Source organism: Wasmannia auropunctata, unplaced genomic scaffold (genome assembly GCF_000956235.1).
Source record: "Wasmannia auropunctata unplaced genomic scaffold, wasmannia.A_1.0 LD326009.1, whole genome shotgun sequence".
Classification (NCBI taxonomy): Eukaryota; Metazoa; Arthropoda; class Insecta; order Hymenoptera; family Formicidae; genus Wasmannia; species Wasmannia auropunctata.
The window spans coordinates 75,866-97,558 of NW_012036881.1; the positions used below are offsets into that span (position 1 = coordinate 75,866).

General features: G+C 31.5%; 1 protein-coding gene across 1 annotated transcript; it reads right to left on the bottom strand.

The window, feature by feature from the left end:
• Positions 1-1,665: 1,665 nt before the first annotated feature.
• LOC105460228 (cardioacceleratory peptide receptor) lies at positions 1,666-20,226 on the bottom strand (the record flags this gene model as incomplete). The annotated part of the gene is given in 6 exon segments (XM_011706663.1): positions 1,666-2,413; positions 2,993-3,173; positions 10,634-10,886; positions 11,670-11,764; positions 15,000-15,197; positions 20,039-20,226. Coding segments are annotated over 6 exon segments (1,111 nt in total), but the record flags the coding sequence as incomplete, so codon positions are not given.
• Between the last annotated feature and the right edge of the window lie 1,467 nt (positions 20,227-21,693).

A 21,693-nucleotide genomic window follows, 5' to 3' on the forward strand; every position in this document is an offset into this window, starting at 1 on the left:
TATTGATTTAAATTAGGAACGAAATGAATAACTTGCACAGTTTTCTTGAGGTGCTTGATACACTTAGGTATAAAATTGTTGGCATTATTTACGACCTTTTTTAATAAATAAGAATTTTTAAGTGATTTTTAAATTCAGAAAATATAATATAAGTAACTGCACAATGACGAATTTACGATAGTGAATAGAATAGTTTGCATCGCACACTTTATGAATTTATATATTATAAAAAAAAAGATCTAACTTTATCAGTCCTTTGTTATTGGACGGTGCGAGGAAGTATAGGAGATTCATCGTAGATAATATTATGAAAAAGCCAGCTGTCTTTATATAACTTTCATTCGTTACAAAATTGAATCTCCTTTTCTCTTCTCTCTTTCTCTCTTTCTCTCTCTACTTATTACGTAATAAAGTACATTAATTTTATATACAAAGTATTTCAGAACAATATTTTTTCTATAAATTATAAATGATTTATAATGTATATAAAATCGATCTTCGTTAAAAGAAATTTTACTAAAATAAATTTGAAAATTTTTAACAAACTTTGACTTAAAATTTAGATTTCTTTTATATTTAATGATTAAAATTATTTAAGGTAGTACACTCGCGATAATACCGTCCAAAAGTTAGACCTCATTGCGCACTCGGTAGCGATACTTTCACTCTCGCCAGTGAGAGAAAACATTTGGTTACGCTTATCCATAGGCCGCACACGCGGAAAAAAATATTAATTTAAATAGACGCAGACTAACGCAGCGCTGCCTCCTTCACTCGCCTTCATATATGTCAATTAAAATCGAAAATTACATTTTTTAAGGCTCTATTTTCCAAACTGAACGGTAAAAAAAGTATGAATTTTTTTCACAATATTCGTTTCATGTCCCTTCATCGCATGCTCGTTTTTTATTAACATCTTACTGCAAACTTAGGCCCTACAAAAATAAACGCGACATTTTTATGAACTTTGTATAAGCGACACGTATAAAAAATGTAATTTTTAATTGCTTATATCTCAGTATTGAATAACGGTCAATTTCATTCTAATTGCACAAGTATGTCAACAACTTCTAGTACAACGTATAGTTTCAATTTCAAGAAATTCTATTTTCAATTCGCGAGTATACTATCTTAACGCAATATTTATTTGAATATATTAATAATTAATTAATAAAATTTCATTCTTTATTTGTAACTTTCAAGCTTAATTTGTAAGAAATTTTACATAATGTACATGTAATTTTTAATCGCTTATACTTTAGAAAATAATAACTTTATCACAAATGTATGCGAAATAAACGACGTTCATTTTTAAATTTCGTTTCTAGTATTTATAGTATCTATTTATAACTTTCGATAATAATAATAGTTCTGAGATATCCGTATACATGTCCAGACATACGTATATGTACATATATATTCTTTAAAAAATCAAAGTTATAAACGTTTGATGGATACATTTACTATTTTGGTATTATTTCATCTTTAATAAATGTAATCACTGACAGTTCTATTGAAATTGAAGGATTTTACAATTACATTTTTAATTCTTTCATTTTGGCTTCGACAAACAAAATAAGACTGTCATGTTATGTAAAACTTTATAGTATGAGATCATCCATTTATATTTTGTAATAATATACTTTACGTATAGAAATACATATAAAATGATTACGTGTGATTATCGAGTTAAGTAGACGTCAACTCAAGATTATCAATTGGATTATCAGTTAATCTTATTTCTAAATTAAAATAATTAAATTATTACGTTGTCGAGTTGATAGTCGCGCATTGGAAGTACATTAGCTTTTTGCAATCCTTGAAAATCGGTCTTTGCGAAACGATATATACATAAAAGCAATACGTTAAAATAGAGATCACAAAAGCGGAAACTTTTCAATGATAAGCTCTTGCATCACTTATTCGATTTTTCTTCTTTTTTTTTGCAAAGAATATTAGGGATATATAAATATCAGGAAAATCTGGCTTGGATATTTGGCCACTATATATGTATTTTTAAATAAAACTCTTTCCGGAAAATAAATCCGTCGATCTTTTTAAATTATTCGTAAGAATATTGACTTATGTTTATTTTTTCTGTAATGATCAATTTAATCACAAACGAACTATACCTAAGTCCGCTCCGAATACCGATTTATAAGAGGATATCAATCAACAAAGAAATCAGTACGATCGCTCTTTCGAAAATCACGATCTTTAAACCAGCGAGACCATGACGCGTTTTCGCGACGTAGAGTGCAACATAGTAAAGTGTCCGCTTCTGCGGGAGGAATGGGCCGTCAAAGACGTCGTCACGGTCGTTCTCGTGCTGTTGGTCGTGGCTCCGGTACCGAAGCAGTGATGCGAATTCGTCGGGCACCATCCCGAAATCCAGGAGATTGCCTGCATGTTCCTACCGAGCAACAATTGCTGTTTAACGGAGAAATTCCGCGGCCAAAAGCTGCTATAGGGAAATGTTGCCACCGTCTCCGCGAACATTGCTTCGAATGTGTAGAACTTAAGGCGTTAGAAAATCTACAAATTCTATAACTATTCTGATCGATTTTACAAGACAGAATTTTACCATTAAAATTTTAATATTATTTAATATTAAACGTTTCTTTGTAAGAATTTACGTCTCATATTTAAATAATAAATAGCGCATCCTAATAGAGGATTAATATATCACCCCAAAAAAATATTCTATCCTTTAGCGGTACCCTCTTGATGCTAAAAGATTGTCCTCTTATATATGGCTCAAGAAAATATTCTACAACGTAGAGGAATATCGAATTACTATGAGAATTTATACTTGATTATAGCGCATGTGCCACTTCTTTTGTATAGCTGAGGAATATGTAAAATTTTTTTGCTTAGAGGAAATGCTTAAAGGAATTTCCCGCTTATAAGTAGAACATTTTTTTTGGGTGATGTACTAGATATATTATATAAAACAATTATCACAATTTTTACATTCGATTAACATACTCACCGTACGGTTTTGCAGAACGGAGTACTGAAGAGGCAATAGATGATTGGATTGGCGGCCGAATTGAGGGGCGTCAAACTTTGTATGAAGGTAGCGACTGCGATATTCGTCTGAGTCTTTGGCACATGCCCGTAAACTTGAAGGAGGTCGAAGACTATGTATGGACTCCAGCAAAGGATAAATACTGAAACACAGAGTCATTTTCGCTTACATCGCGTGAGTACTGTAATTTATGTCTCGCGCGTACTGCGTTAATTAACAGGGAATTCGCAGAAAGTATTAGGGCAAAAGTAGGAAAAAATGTGTATAATGTTTATCGTTATCATTATAGAAAATTGAACAAAAATAATCACTTTATTTTTAAATCAATAATTAAAACAGTATAACTTCACGATCCGGAATAAATCGTTTATGGAATAAATTAATTGATCTGGCAGAGCGCAACAATAATTGTAACGTCACTTTCAATAAATGCGATGCAAATAGAACGCGATTATTCACGCCGCTTTCAGTTGAGAATTACCATTTCTATCTTAAATTACGAGAGTACTATGAAAATCCTGACAAAGGGATAGTTTCAAGTTTGCGCCAATTTCATTCTAGATAACGAACCTAACGAACTTAAAACAATATACGAAACGCTCCATTTGTTTTTCTCTTTTGAAGACACGCTCTGATTTATATAACAACTTCCACTTTAGCATTAGCGATTTTTTCTACTTTTTTTTGGTGTAAGAGGAAAGCTTATAAAACTACAAAATTTTGAAGGCATCGAAAAAAAAATAATATAAAGAAATATTATTTACGGCATAGATTTATGCAACGAAATATAAAATATGTAATGGATTTTTCTCTGATATACATACGTATATCTCAATACGTTTAAGCAAACTGAAATAAATATTGGTTATGTAAAGAAATTATCACATACAAAATCATCTAATTTTATTTTTATTTAAGATAAAACAGACTATCATCAAGAATTTAACAAAAAATGGAATATGTAAAAAATGTATGCTTTTTTATATATTTGCAATATTAATATAAAATTTTAATTTTAGACTGCGTTAAAACTATCATAAAGTATCATTGTTAATACTACATTTATAATATTTATATAATGCTGTATATATTATCAGCATTATTAAGGATATTTTATCGCATGCGAATTTTACACTGCAATGTAAAATTAAATTTCCATGTTAACGTTATGAATATGTGAAAGCGCATATTAGATTTTTGACTTTAATTAATCTCCAAAATATCCTATTAAAACTTAACATGTCGTATACATAGATACATTTATCTTTAGAATTTTGTAATAATGTGTTTATTTTAAAGATTAATTAAAATCAATAATTTTAATAGGAAAACGTCGATATCAGATATTAAGATAAATGTTAGCCCGCAGGTAATAAGATGACGTTATTTGTCGTCATTTTCACATTAAAATGACACCTTTGACGATATTTTAACGTCAAAATGACGACAAATAACGTCAACTTGCTATCTGAGTCACAAATAATAGTTTTCATATTATCGAGCGATCAAATTTGGTATTACCGTGGAGTTCACACGCATTTACATCCATTGTTCTATTCTGTTATTAATTTCCATCACTCAACTAATTTCGTACGAACGGTTGTTCGACAATACATCAATCAGAGATAATATTAATTTATTAACGGTAAACTTAGGTTATTTGGTCTCTATTTTCTAATTGAGATTCTTACAATTAGTTCAAGGAATTAATTATTATCTTAACGTTATCTAACGTAACGCCAATAAATGTTGGAAGCGAAGCGCGTAATGCACGACGATAGCCCATTCATCGACCAGCTTCAAACTTAAGGGATAGATTGTATATTCGACGTGGTATTCTATTTAAAAAATAAACGCACAAACGCGCGCGTGACGCCTCGGCGAAAGTAACGGCTGGCCCGCGGCTTTGATAATTGTTTACGCACAGCGCGCTATCAAGGGCGTACAGGGTAAGGCCCGGAGCCGTCCACTTGCGTCGTCGTATCATTGCCGCTTCGGAAGGCGTACGAGACAAGCCCTGCGGCAAGACGCACTTCCTTTCTGTGACGATTAGCTATTATTATCTACCACGATTAATTTTTATGATCCATGAACGTATTGTATCTGAATGCCGGTTACTTTTACCGAGCATAGATACGTATGTAGGTAAAAATCGCGACGACAGGAACTACATATAACTGTTTCGTTATGGTATACACGGGCGGTAATTGTACCTTTAACACTTCGATTCGAGTGCGTAACTCGCGTTGCGCTTTGCGCTTCGAATTTTTCGATATTTGGAATTTACTCGCGTTTCAATCACTTCGGGATTGAAAGTGAGAAGTGCAGAGTCACCGAGTATGTACATATGTAACAACAATTCAGTGATACGAGAATTTATGAAGTGGCACGAGTTAAAGTTTTACAAGATCGTACTTTCTTCGCGTTTTTCTATCGTCGCAATATGACAAAGTGCGCATCGCGCGATTAACGTCAGGATTAATGTCGCATAAAACATCGCGCAATTATCTAATGATTAATGTGTGACCGTAATTTATCGTGTTTTCGCGAGTGTGTGCAGGAAACGAGAAGGAAAAACCCATAAGAGAAGAGGAGTAAGCTTGGGGAGGTATCAGGCAACGGCGGAGCAATCGTGGGGTAAGCATTTATTTGCATATTACTTGTAACTTGCGAGATTAGTCATTTGTTCCCCTTTATTTTTGTTAATTAACCGATTACTTGGATAACTCACGAAAAGAATTGGGAAAGGAAAAAACTCATGTCTATGAAATTATGTAAAAGTTTACTCTTAAGAGAAAAAAACATTTTTTCGAAAGTTATACAATTACTTTATGTTAAACATCCATTTAAAAGAAGAAAATCAACGCGTGAACAATATAATTATTTTTAACAATATAAATTTTTTTGAATGTTATAATTAACATTTTATATTTGCATTTTACAGATTAACGCAGTTACAACTCCGCCGTTGCGTATCGTATGAGTGAGTTAAATAAATTTTAAATTGAATGCTCTGGACCTATGAGAAAAATTATTATATATTTATATAAATATATATAAATATATATAAGTTAACTGTATTATATTTGGAATATAAAATATTATCAATAAATAAAGCTCATAGATTCATTGTATATTTAAGAAGCTCATAGATTCACTGTATATTTAAGAATGGAAGAGCTAAAAAGTGTATTAGAATTGCATAATATTTAATCCTGGAGTGCGTGAACATTTATCCGTAGATTTATTGTGCATATGGGGTGCGTGGGGGGTGTGCACTTGCACACATTTATTGACACATTCTGTATCTTACAGAATATTAATTATATATCAGTTGCCTGAAATTTATGGGTTAAACTTGCAAGCACATGAATACAGAAATAATAGAAAATATTTTACAGAGTGAGCTTAAGCAAAAAGAGACGATGATAAACGATGATAAAGTATTATTCGCATAAAAGAAAAGTTTTCAAATTTGATAAGAATGTCAGATCTATTGCACATTTTGCCAAACATATTCTATATATGTATAAAGAAAAAGTTTTTAGGAAACATAATTATATTTTATAGCTCATCCATTTTTATCTTTCAATTCAATATGTCATTATTATAGCTATAATATTTATCATATGTATATAGTTTCACGTAAGAAATTAAAAGATAAAACCATTTCAATAATAAAAACCAATTCTGTCATCGATGAAAATTAATAACATGATCGTACGTGTGCAATCATTATAGCTTTGATCGCTATAATTCGAAAACTATTATACTTTCGATATTTTCCTATTAAGAATTTTTTTATTTAAATTCTAACATACTCTAACTATAAAATCTATTAGAAAAATTCACAGTAGATATCGTAAGATGTTGCATGAATGATATAAATAATTTTATAGTTACACAAAAATTAATATTTAGGCGAAAAACGGCATTTTAGAAATTACTAAATTCTTGCTGCTTCAGCAACGAATCGATAAAAAGTATAAATTGATTCAATGTATTCATTTGCTTTTGACATCAGTGATTAAAAAAAAATATATGCAATTTAATATATTGAATTAATTATTTTGATCGATTCTTATGTCATAATAGCGGTAACATGTTGAACGTTACAAAAGCTCAAAATTTCTTCATAAACCTTCTTTTCTTTTGAGAACACTTTCGTATGGCTTCCGAGATATTAACAAACTATTATTTATTTTTAATCGTATAAAATAAATAACATTTCACATATTTTTTATTTTTTTCTCCGTTTAAAGCTGAAAAATTACATGTCTATCTGGTATAATTTCGTTAAGGAAAAGCCAATTTTAAATGTTTCAAACAACTTCTCGTGGAAATTAAAGTCCGAAGTTGTTAGAAAGTTTTATATTGATAGATACTATTCAGAACGAGATTCTTTCATTTTTCAATACATCCTTGACCAAAAAAGAAGTTAAAAAAGAATTGTTTGTACAACATCGATATTGGAAAAACTACGGACAGGAAAAAGTCGTTAAACGTGAGAATGGGTGAACATCTGACGCACGGTGAGATAACTTTTTAAAAAAAAAAAGCAAAGTAGTTTCAAAGCAGGTTCTCGCGGCTAATTCATTTTTCGTTTGAGAACGTTTGCACCTCTACTTTTCTCATAACTGCTAATGCATTAACGATTTGTAAATAAATAGAGCAACGATGTAATTATAGATTCCATTAATAATTCCGAAAATCTGCAGTCAATCTATGTATGTCCGATAGATCGATTTAAAAAGACAATCTAAAATGATCGAGAGAGAAGTTTGTATTGTTAATTTAAAGAAGGAATGGTCGTACTAGTAAAGTATTAGTTAAAAAAGCTCCTGAATTCTGCTTGAATCTGTGAAAAGCTTTTATAGAGTTGTATACGAAGAAATTTTTAAATCCGTTCCTTTAGCTCTTTTAAATCGATTTCCTGAATGGAAACTTCTCAACATAATTTTATATTTCTTAAGTTAAAAACTTGGCAAAGGTGGAGAAATAAAAAAGTATTTGCAAGTGAAATGCATGAGAAAAATGTAATATATTTCTTATGTATTGAATTTTTTGATAAATATAATTTTGGATGTGTATGTGTTTATGGCTTATTAAAGGCATGTTGTTAGCAATAGAATTTTATTAATTGAATATAATTGTTAAATTTATTAATATGTGAAATTTTTGCGTACTTGGAATTTTAACAGCATAATCTTTCAAGGTTTCTCTCAATAGAAAATTTTTGGTAAAAATATTTTATAAAATATATTCTCGCATATCTTTACGCTTTATTGAATTAGAACACTGCGTGTGGTATTTTTCATCGTGTGTTACCGGTGATTTGACAACCGATAAATTCGATTAAACATGAATCGAACGACTTGTTCGATTCGTCATTCGCGATGAGTGAGCATCATTTTAATAACCGATCAGAACGAATAAAACGTTACGAAAGGAAGCGATGAATGATTGCATTGTGCGTCTCCCTCATAAATGATGAATAACCATATCTGTCATTTCGAGAGCGAGGATATTATTGGCGTACGAATATAATACGTACGTTAGGAAGTTCTTTGATCCAACATACCGATTTTATTAGCGGTTTCAAAATGAGCAATCAAAAGAAAGTTTATCTCGTTACTTTATTTTTATCGTAAACTTTGTTTTCCAAGAATTTTGTAAATGCCGGAGTAAAACTAACATAGAAATATAAACATATAATTTTTTCACATAGAGCGTAAAAGTTTGATTAAAAATACGTGTACCTATGTTTTATTTTTATTTAATAAAATTTCTTATTACGCGCGTACTTTAAAAAAGGAAGAGAGAAGCATTTTATGCCAACGTAATTATAATAAAATATTAAAACTATTGCTAGATAACATTATTAATTTTGCTATTAGTGCTAAGAAAATAATAGTAAATAGTTATGTGTATATTAATAAATATGAGATATTTTTTTATTTCGCGATTAAATGGAATTTCTCGATTAAATAGGATTTCTCGATATATGGAAATATATATGGGCCCTTTATTTCGAGGCGTGAAAGAGCCAGACCAAAATTAGATGTTTTTTCGCCCCTTTTCTGGACCTTTAATTTTGAAGCAAATTTGGTGCCAAATGATTAGTCATGATGAGACAATAATCGCATAAAATTTTTGAGTTGAGTATATGACTAGTTTGCGAAATATAAGGAGTCAAAGTTGTGCCAATCCTGATTCCTGGCGCGCGTTTTTGAAGGAACGAGTACACGTGCAAAAAGAACTCATCGATGTTCTATGATCACGATTATTAAAACGTTATTGATATGATATCAGGGGAACAAATAATTCATGATCAAGAATTACTAAAGAAAAAGCGCGATTGTTTCGATTAGAGATAAGCCTCAATCATAAAAGTTTTATAGATCAAAATAACTACAATTACAATATATGTATAATGTGTGTTTACGTATAGATACACTCATATCATAGTCTGTTTCGATCATGTATCTACAATCAAAATGATCGTTTCGTCAGAAACTTTATATGTATGTTTTTACGAAATAACTTCATACTGAGATTCCGCATGCCAAGACTGATGGCACTATAAAAAGTGTTATAGATACGGTTTATGAGAACATTTATTTAAGATTCAAATCATACACATGCAAAACTAATAAAATATCTGTCTTTAAATAGCTTTTAAAAAAAGATTCTCTGTAGATAAGCTCTTTTTATGAGATTATTCTGACATTATTGTAATTGTTTTTGTATGAAATGTCCATTATTTATTAATTACCGAACGGATCAAATTAATAAATCTGAAGATGGTTTCATTGTTCGTGAAATAATTGAATAGATTTTATATCTTTTATTTGTATTTTATTAATTATATTTAATTTAGCTCGTTTCTCACGGATACTTCGTAATCTTCGTATATACGATATCTTTTTTCTTTGCACGATTACAAGGATATCGAATAGCAAGCGCATTTGCTTATCTCCTTGTGGCGCGTTCTTTTACGCCGCGCAAATAAAACGGTTCACCAATTTCGTATCAAAGACACATAGGGAGAAGCTGGATAGAAACTTATTACATTTTATTGTCGCGAAGTAGACGCCACCGTCTTTCCGTTATTGTCTACGAAAGTACTCGTGTACGTCAAAGGAAGAAAAATAAAGAAAAGTCCGTACCTCAAAAGCAGAGATATATATCGCAGTTTGCCGGGACCTAAAACGCTTTCTTTATATCTATACGAATTGATGAAGGAGTAACGGGAGTAACGTAAAATTACTGCGCCAGACGCCGTAGTATAACTTTACGAACGCTGAAGAGACTTACGTAAATATTTGATTGAAAAGATTTTTTTGTAAATCTGAATCCCCTTTAAAGCGAATCTTAATACGACGTGATGGAACTTAAAATCGCTTTCTGTGGCACGATTATTTCTGCCGCTTGATTTAATCACGCAATTTTTTCAGGCAAATTTGATCAAAAAATTGTCTATTTCTCGTAAAGATACTCTTTAATCATTTACGATCGTTAACTATAGATAATATCGTGTTTTAAGAACAATAGTTTACATTCATATACATTTCTATGTGAATCGTGGTTTGTGTATCTTACCGAATACTATGACGAAGGTCATTTTTACGGTCTTGATTTTCGCTCTGGGAATGAGACCTCTCGAGGACGCCCTCCGAGTATCTCTGGTAGGTCCCTGACGTAACGCTGATCCTTGCGACCATATCGTGACCACGATGACCGTGTAACAGCCCCCTATTATCACGGTAGGCGCTATAAAGAGGCTGAAACTCACCAGGCTCATGTAGATCTTCCACTGAGTCGGGCTCAAATCAATCCAGCACTGCGTCGTATCCTACAAAATTGTATGAAACGCTCGCTTGCAATTAATTGTAATTATTCATCTTGTGAGCGCCAAGCTTTCAAACTTTTATCATTAGTTCTTTCCGGATTGTGCATAACGTCGACGCTTTATCAAGCAAAATACATTATTTTCTTTATAGCGCCTGGAAGACTGCACGATCTTCAAAAGTGCAAGAGCATGTATAATTATAGAAAATTGTAAGAAAATTGAAGATAACTTTTTCTTCAACAAAAATGTAAGGAAATGCAAAATATTTTTCTAAATCGCTTTGGCATTTAAGAGATTGAAATGATAAAAATAATAATCGAGGAATTAAAATTAAGGATGTTCTGGCTATACAATCCCAGACAAAAGTTACTGAAATATGAAATTGATGAAATTCTATGCTTTTGTAGATTAAGATATGCACCAAATCGTGTAATTCGTATTGTGTAAAGGACTTAAATAATATCAGTTAATATATTTGGCACTACAAATGAATATATTTGTATATTTTACAAGTTTTGTGATTGTCGGCAAAACAATTTTGGACTTGAATTTCACGTCCAAAAATTTTTTGCCGACAATTACAAAACTTGTAAAATATACAAATATATTCATTTGTAGTGCCAAATATCATATTAACTGGCATTGTTTAAGTCCTTTACACGATACGAGCACGATATGGTGCGTATCTTAATCTATAAAAGCATAGAATATCATAAATTTCATATTTCAGCAACTTTTGGCTGTATAGCCAGAACATCCTTAACACAAGAAGATACGCGTGTATACCTGTATTCGTTTCTCTTCGTACAGGAATATGATCGGCATGCTGAACAATGCTGACAGCGCCCAGGCCGTAATCACCAATGCACGAGCTCTCCACCCTGCGATCAAATATAACGTCTGTCAGTTGTTATATCTGACAGATTATAGTTCAAATTTCGTGATCAATTAGTAAATAGATACCATGTTTTGCGCTCAACGGGTATTAAAAGCGGAATTTTTATTTTATAAATTTGTTTTTTTCGACATAAACATATCTTTTTGTGGGAACCAAAAAGCGAGCGTGCAGCGCAACTTTGAACGCGGCGTATGAAAGAAACGTTACAGCATTTTCATGAATGTCGAGTTTTACGTCAACCGGAAAAAACAAGAAGGAAACGCCGTATAGCGGACACGGAGCTCATGACGGGTCGCGGAACCGGTTTGAAAAATCGAGACGAAAATGTCTGCATTACTGCTATAATAGGCTTGAAACCTAAAACGGTATTGTATAGTACGATATGACATGATTACAACATATACCGCGTCGTTTATTTGGCTTCCCGGAGCAACACGGGGAATGATGTATACGCGGTTTTGTATTACGACATGTTATCGTTATCCTCATGAGCGTCGTTTATTCCGTTATTTTCAACAATGTGTAATTAGTATAAAGTCAGCAATTTTTCTTGGCTTGAGATATAAAAAGACCGATATGAAAAGATGTTAAAGATATATTGTATCGGCACAAGTCCATTAATCCTGATGCTAGTATAATTACAGTGTGCAATTGATAATTATAATTTGTCGGTAATTGAACGAATAATCACGTATAGAAATTCATAAACGTGATGGGAGGTATAGTTAAAGCAAATCCGGTGGATTTAATACTGCGACAGTCCCGCGATTTAATCACGTTTTCTCGTGTCTCTTAATACTAATGTCATAGACATTTTAATCTCCGTTTAATGACATTGAGGTGTAACAAGCGAATGGGCTGTTACGTCATCAACGGACTTAATCTTACTGTTACTCTCTTTGAAAACCTAATTAGAATCGTAATTAAAACTTGAACGGATTAATAGAGAGCGCGTTTAAAAGTATTCAAAGTAATCATCCGTTTCACACACATTTCGTTTATTAAACATTACTCTTTTAGAGTTATATCTCGTATATATCTTTAATAACGCAAGTATAAACGCGCGAGTATATCGCGCGTTTTTATGGCGCGGCGTGATTTAAACTTTTTTTTTTCCTAAGCAAGTTGGGATCTGTTTTAATTTACACCGACATCCGCGGTCCGTGTAATATCGGAGATCGGGCTAATGGCGGAGATAATACTCTCGTATTAATCCGCCGGTGATGGAGTGCCGTGCGACGGTACGAGGGCGCGCGCGTGATTGCGGTATAGTATAGTGCAGATTCAGACACCTACTAATTTCTGTAATTCTGGCTATCGACAAGCCACGGGAACATCGAGTGTATAGAGTAGGCGGGAGATAAATTTTATTCTCCGACGCGGAATATACCCGCCGCGCAGAGCAACGATTCGTGAGATGCCTCCGCGTGATAGACGATACGACGAAGCAGAAAGATAAGAGAATCGGCGACACTGTCTTCTTTTTTTTCCCCCTGTCCTGACTTTATCTTCTTGTCGCAAAAAGGAGAAGCCAATAAAAAAAAAAAGGAAAGGGGATGAGACATGCGCGATCGATGTCAGAGCATGGCATATTAATTCTGAAAGGAACTGTGGCGGAGATATTACGTCACAGATCATGGAATAATCTGGCCATCAACATTGATGCACGTTTATCCGCTACCGCGCGGTATCGCGAGTGCTTAAGATATGTCCAAAGGATAGATCGACTTTTATTACTTAACAACTCTCTCATAAGTAGTTTCGCGAGTATTATATTAGATAGACGCGTAGCGTATATGGTAATTCCGATATATACGCCGCATTTATTAAAAACTTAATTAATTTATCAGGTATTATTAATTATTTACCTATTAAAAACTTAATTAATTTATAAGGTATTATTAATTATGGTTAAGGTAAATGAACTATACCAGTAAAAACTTTAGACTGTCTATTAATTTATGAAAAAAAATATTAGGAATCTAAAATATTTATTTTTTTATATTAAAAAAAATTCTTTAAACCCTTGCATTTTTGTCGTATAAAAATATGGGTGGATTATACGGTTACTCACGGGTGGAATGAATGACTCAAAAAATATACAAATAATCTAAAAGAGCTAAGCAGAGCACTTGTATTTTGCTATACTCTATCCTTTACAATTCCTCGCTACACTTACGTACCACGAAATAACCACAAAGCCTTTTATATTTCCTACATTAATCATTTTATGTAGATTATATCTTGTGGTTGAGCTATTTATTACAGTGATAAATCGATTTAACTTACAATAATTTTATAAATATTAAGAAACTGAAATCACAAGACAATATTAATAACATAAAGATATGTAACAGTGGTTGCGAGAAAATTACTTTCACTTCTTCTATTTGTTCTGTTTTCTGCGGCATAAATCCTCGAGCGGCGTATATACCGTGGAGTTACCCTAAGCGCAGTCAAAGCAATTCCTTGACAGAATATACGTAAAATAAAATAGAGTGGAATGGAGGAATGCAAAGGATGTCAAAGTGATATAAAGGCGAGGATAGGTGCACTCCACCGTGGCACGACCGTGCGGTGAATTGCATTCAGTGTGTCGGCTGGCAGACACCGGTAAATAGTCTTTGACTTACTATGAGCAGCACTCGAAGCCGCATATTGACACATCAGAAATAAATTCGCTAGCATTTGTGATTAGATTGGCGTGAAAACGACTGATACTATTTTAGTTCTTCGCTAATTATAGAATATTTATATTCTTGTTTCTCGATCGTTATACATTGCTTCAAAAAGCTAATTTTTTTTGTTAATTTAATATCATTTCTGATAACTTTTTTTAAAATTTAAAATAATTAATTTTCTCCTTTTAATATATTTTATTCGGTATGCAAGATTCTCCAGAAATTATCTTTCCTCATAAAATCTCTTTTATGAAATTTACATGGTTCTGTAACATAGTTTATCATTACGTTGAGCTGCCAAGCATTTTTCTTCCTTCTCTTTCCCTCTTTACTTTAATGTAGTTAAAAATTTCCGCCCGAAGGTAATCTTTTGACATCAACACTAAAGACACCATTCATGTCTCGAATCTCGCTATGCATATATTCTATAGAGTTTCAAGTGAACTGTATTAATGAGTTTAGCCCGACGATGTCGCGCGCTTTGTAAAGGGATCCAACATTAATGGCCGTGATCATAATGTGCGCTAATGTACTCACAGCTGCCGGAGAAGTTCATCGGACGGGTAATGGCGTCGTATCTGTCGATTGATAGAGCCACGAGGACGTAGGTCGAGCTGTAGGTTACTACACACTGCATGAACCTTATCAGCTTGCAAGCTACATTGCCCGCGTACCACGCGACAGTCGTTCTCCAGATTATGTCTGTCAGTACAGATATTAGGCCGACCATCAGATCTGCAACAGGATATGTACGACGACGAATTGTGATATACCGTTTGTGTGAATGGAGAATACTAATTATCAGGGTTATCAGTTAACGGGGCTTCTCGATATTTCGCAGTCCTTGATATTATCCGAGGTCGCCAGGTGTACGTAATACCTCGATACATTCATTGATATTCCGGAGAATCTCTTCGTTCGAAAATTACACAGAAAGATAGAATCTACCTTGAGCATTTTATCTTATCTCTTTATTGTTACAGCAATTAGTTTATATTACTCGCAGAAATTCGCCAACATTTTTGTTAGAAAGAATATAAACTTTGATATTATAACAAATAATATAAATATATATTAAATCATTACACGAATTATGAAGTTTAATGTAGAATATCGAGCGTGGGATTTTTGTAACCGTAGAGAGACGCCGCGCGACTCTTAATTAACTCGTGAAGGCGTTTATGGAATAACATCTTTAACCGCGAAATAAACCCCAGGAGATACGTGATCGGTTTATAGCTCGTTTCGATACTTTACGTCGCGTCGCTCTGCATTCACGCACGATTAAAAACTATTAATGCGGAACGTAAAATAAGATCGAACGTTACGTAATAATGCATTGATAATTTCGGTGTTTCTGCGCGCTGCGATATCCGTATCGTAAACGTCGCAATAATAAGAAATTATTTCCAAGCAGCGTGCATTTTTTTCATTAAGACGTAATCATGTATGTTCTGTAACGTTTTATATCGCTTTTAAGTATTATCCGAAGTAAAATATGAGAGTATAAAAGTAAGAATAACATATACGGGATCTTTAGATTCATTTTATTTATTACTTTTTAAATAATATTATAATATCCATTTTGAAATATATAGATTCTTATATGCGGATTAGGGGATGATTGGAGGGAATTTATTTATTAGTATAGATAGCATGATGGATTTATGAAACAGATTTGAATTGTAGCATTCCTAAAAGTACGTGCGTGCAATACGTTTACGATATTTTGCAGAACAGATTCTTTAATAACAACTTCACAAAGTGTATTATCGAGGCTTTACAGGATTGCTCTCGGCCCGATCGTAAAAACCCTCGGAAAAGCGAGGGTGCACAGCTTCAATCCCACTAGTTCTCCAAATAAACCAGATTCATCCCCCTTACTTTTGTCGCTCATATTTTATCAATGAAATAAAAATTCAATTGCGCGCCCTCGCGCTACTCGATAACACCGGTCGCGATATTAATGTCGAAATTGAAAGTCCAAAGTTGTGGAATAATTGCTTCCAGTGTACACGCCAGACACAAATTAAAGCAGAAAGCAGTCTTTAATCATTATATACACGCACTAAACACAGCATAATATATAAAGCAAAATATTTATTATTTCTATAATAAATAAATATATATATATATTATTTCATAATACATATTAGTTATATTAGTTCTACATATTAAAATTATTAAATGACTGATGTATTATTTTATCAAAAATATAGGCTTTCTTGTTTACAATTTTTATGATTCAAAACGTTTCGAATTATACAGGAAGGATGGTTTTAATGCGAAATTTAAATTATTTCTTTATTTATAACGTTTATAATGTGTAGAATTTTTGTAGAAGTATATGTTTTATGCAATGTAGTAAATATAAGTCTTCGCGTATTTATAACCGCACATTCAACATCGTAATGCTGCTAAGCAATTTTTAAGATATCCGCTAGTAAAAGGACATTCTGAATGAAATTTCCGGAATACATATTTTCCATTTACGAAAATATTTCTTAGAAATGATCAAATTTGTTCGATTTAATGGTTGCACTTTAAAAAATTCCGATATATTTTCGATTTAAACCGTTTCAGATTGAACGTTGAAATTCTTTAATATTTTTGTACTCCATAACTTGTAATCGGATTTTTTACCTTTTTTCAAATTTTCTTTGTCAATCAATGAAACTCATGTCCCATTTTAGGCGACTGGTTGAAAAAAAAATTTTATTATTTAAAAATACATTCTCATTAATTTAACATTCTCTTTATTTGTCGATACACTGAAACAATAATTAGCATAATAAAAACAACGCAAAATAAGGATTTAAAATATTGTTGAATATTTTTGCTAAAGAAAAACCATATTTCTAAAAAAAATACGCGTCTCAAAAAAATTTCAAATATCTTTTCTTTTAATTTTATAAATGTATTATTAAAATAACACATTGTTATATTATCAATGAATTAAGAATGTCCTTTATCACGTCCAAATCTTCTTGCTCATTGAGAGATTCGTGTTATATCTATTTGCTCCGTGCATAATTGATTTCTCGTAAAAATGAAGACGAAGATGGGAAAAGAAGATGGAATTATAATTTTACTATCCATTAACGAAGCTTTATCGTTTCTTCGATAACTTAGCTTACGAATATAATAAGATCGCAAATAAAAATGCCGATGATAAAGTTTATGAATTAGGCAACTAATTTAATAGCTGTTTGTTAATTGACACTTGAAAACAGTTTCTATAAAGTTTAGAAATAAAATTTTTAACAGGAATTAGATATCTATATTTTTATTTTAAAATTTAAAAATTATAACATATTTTTGCAGATAAAACTTTATTAAACAAGAGTTTTCATACAAGACAGCAACAAAATCTGAATGGTAAAAATAGTTCCTGCATAAATATTATTAATTATATATTATTAGAATATAGATATATGATCACTTGTTATTATAACATACATAAACAGAAATTGTGGAGGTTTTTAAAAGTGAAATAAAAACTTTATGCATTTACATATATTATTTTTTACATTTTATACACATTAGATTGGTCAGAAAGTCTTTTCGTATTTTCGCCAAGTAAGGCGACTCAAAATACGAAAAGATTTTCTGACCAAACTACATATTATATATTGTATCAGATATTTTTAAAAGCATAGTTTCTCTCACAAGCACATTTGACATTTTTCTCGCACAAGAATAAAATATCGTTTTTATAGAGCCTCTTTCCTTGGAATAGCGATGTTGCACGTCTATCGCGAAACACGTATAGTAACACTCGCTGTCGGAAATGTTCCTATAGGTATCTTTAAATCCAGCTTGATTGGAAAAGCCATTTTCTAGACTGTGCATAACATTTCTATGGTGCTCCTCGTCGCTGAATCAATACTACATGATATTTTTTATTATTATTTGTTATACAAACAAAAATTTTCGTTATATAATTAGATAACCAATTAAGATCTTTATTTTCAAATTAGTTATAGTATCAATCCTTAAATAAATATACTATAATTTAAGAAGTATATCTTATATCTTCTAACACATTGTGTTATAAAAACAAACATTTTAATTTTAAATACATATTTTATACTAATTTTTTATATATTTTGAAATAAAAAGATTAATTTATTACTAGTTAACTACTCTGTTGTTTTTTTAATAATAATTTAATTATTTTTATTTACGCATAAATATTATTTCCAACAACGTTTATATGCAGTATAAACTACTTAAAATATATTTTTGATTACTCTTGATTTTAAAACATTAAATTATTGGTATACAATGTTTACTTTACTTTAAAATGTTTTCAAGTATCGCCAACGTCTTGTGATATGTCTGTTTTAAAATGCATACTTTTTCTCAGAATTTTCTGCGTGATATGTTATTTTATGCTGTGCCATATAAAAGATATTCTTCCTCTTCCATCTCGCTAGACATTAACTTAAATATATTGCTTTCAAGTTCGTATAATTTATTACGTGAATAATACAAGAAAGATGGACAGAGCATTAGCTGTTATATAATACCAAGATATTTTATGGAAACGTGATAGGAATAATACAATATATATGTGACAGACCCCGACTGCGTTTTCATATATTTAAAAAAAAAACGCGATATACTTTAAATTATAAAAATTAAATTCTGTCGTATACGCCTAGGGATATATAGAAACGCTATATATAAAAACGTTACCAAAGAACAGTAAATAAAGACGATCTATTTCTTTTACTTTATTGCATGCTTTCTGACGCAAGTACGAATATGGGCACGTATGGTTGGTTCAATATCTTTTATCGACGAGCATATGTGAACAATAAATTTCCTTATTGAACGTTCCAAATGTGATTTATATTATACCAATTTCTCATATAGAAATATCAACAAGTCCTTGCATTAGATTACTTTCGTTATTTATGATTAGCGTATAAAATATATTTTTACATAGTTCGCAAAATTTATACAGATATTAAAAACTGATATAATATTTAATCAGTCATCGATTGTAGCAATGTGATTACAAAGAGAATACATTTTTATTGATGTCTTCGCGTTTGTGAGTAAAAATACATATATACACATCTGCGATCAATACATGCAAATGTATAGCCAGCATTGAAATACGAGAAAATCTTACGTCACATGCGTACGTATCGTTCGTTTCCGATATTCCGTACATAAAGATACGTCAGCGGGAAAAGAAAAAGGAATGTTTATCTATAAAACGTGTACATGAAAGAGGCTGTGCTATCGTATTCTCAAAGCCTGAATTACAGATACATCCGAGAGCGAAGGTTTGAGGAGAAAATGTAACAGTCTATCCACTATTCTCGTTCGGGTAAACATCGACGACGCGAAAATGAAACAAAGTTACAATAGTGATCTCTTGTTATTACAATAAAACCATGTTATTATCTTCTCTGGCTCCATTGATCGTACAAAAAGTTTTACAAACGTGTAACGTTGATACACATAATGAAATTCTAATTTGAAGCTGATGTATTCTCACAAAAGGTATCGAGGCGTTAAAACTTTCTTAATTACACGCTATTAAAAATAAAGACACTTACCGGCAAATGCCAGTTGCATGATGAAGAAATTCATCCGAGATTTTCTACGTTTTCCCAGCAGAAGTCCGGCGAGGACCGCGGTATTACCGGCGACTATTACTGCAAATAGTAGCCATAGTACCGCAAATTGCTCCGTCTATAAGAAGGAAAGCGTTTCTCTTATCTCTGTGAAATTAGCGGCTTTACTTCTAATTTAGTTGACAGAATTCTAGCTTTTTCCCAAAGTGTTGGATATTGAATACATTGTAAAAAGAATTTTTAAAAATAAATATAAAAAATAAAGAATCTGATAGTATATATATACATATATGAGGCGTTGATTTAGCTTTTATTGTACAAAAATTGATAATAAGTCTTTTAGTTTAATTGAGATTCGAGCAATTCCTATTTAATTATTTAAGCATCTAATTATTTTATTTAAAATCTTTTTAAAACTCATCGAGATATTTCTTTCTCTTGTTTTTCTCTCCAAAACTTTGGGAAAGAGCTAAGATTCAATCAATTTATATATCTAAACTGTGAAAATGGATTTTTCATTACAAAGCCTATTCAAAAGATTTAAATTATTTTTTTTAATTAAACCTAATTATTTAAATTATTCAGATATTCTGCAAATTTTTCTATATGTATATTATAAACTCGGCATATAAAATCACAATTCTCCACAGTAAATGCAAATCTCTATAAATAACATAATAACAAAAATTTATATGCATATACACTGCAGTTTACGTGCATTATGATTGTATTTGTATATAGCTTGAATGTCGATATAACGAATTGTTATTTAATAATTTACCCGGGTAAAGTTAATTTGACGGTTAGTTCGATAGATAACGTTTCGCTATATGTTGCATGCTATGCGTAACGAGAGAAACGTGTGAGTGTTAATTTCCACATCGTTTGCATGATGCACGCAATGCTTTACCAATAGCAAACTAATTTGCTCGATCATAGACGCGGCTGATATGATACACAACGTGATTTTACGAGAACCAGAGTGTTCCATACGGATAACCAGAGTGTATCCCTTTGTAAGCCTTTAATGCGATTTCACGCTTATGCGTTTTGTTTTCATAGTAATAACAAAATCAGTTGCAATAAATTTCAAATATTCCTGGATACCCAAGTTGTGTGTCGACCGAAATGTTAATCAATCTTTAATCTCTTTTTTAAATCTCTCAATTAAAATTATTTTAAGGTCTTAACATTTTCCAAGTATTTATTATTTTTATAAAATTTTATTTTACTTTACAACGTAAAAGAGAAAGTATGCTGTTTTTTTAATAGATACAAATAACGGAGTAATTAAAAAAAAATCCATTAAATTGATATTGAAAGCAACATCTTCAATTGAAAAAATGGATGGTATATAACAATAAATTAATTAATTAAATTTAACGATTGTGCGGAGGTCGCATTTATTGATAATGCCATTCAAATATCACGATCTGCAATGCAATGTGGGTTGGGAATGTAACCTGAATCTAATTATTTTAGCTTGGAGCACAAACAAAGACAATCACAGCAATAAAGGCAATTGCAAATTAAGATAATTTATCAAATTACTTTCAAGAAAAATAGATAGTATAATGAATTCACCTAGATATATGTGTGTAACACATTGAGAACAACTACCTTATTTTAGTATCTTT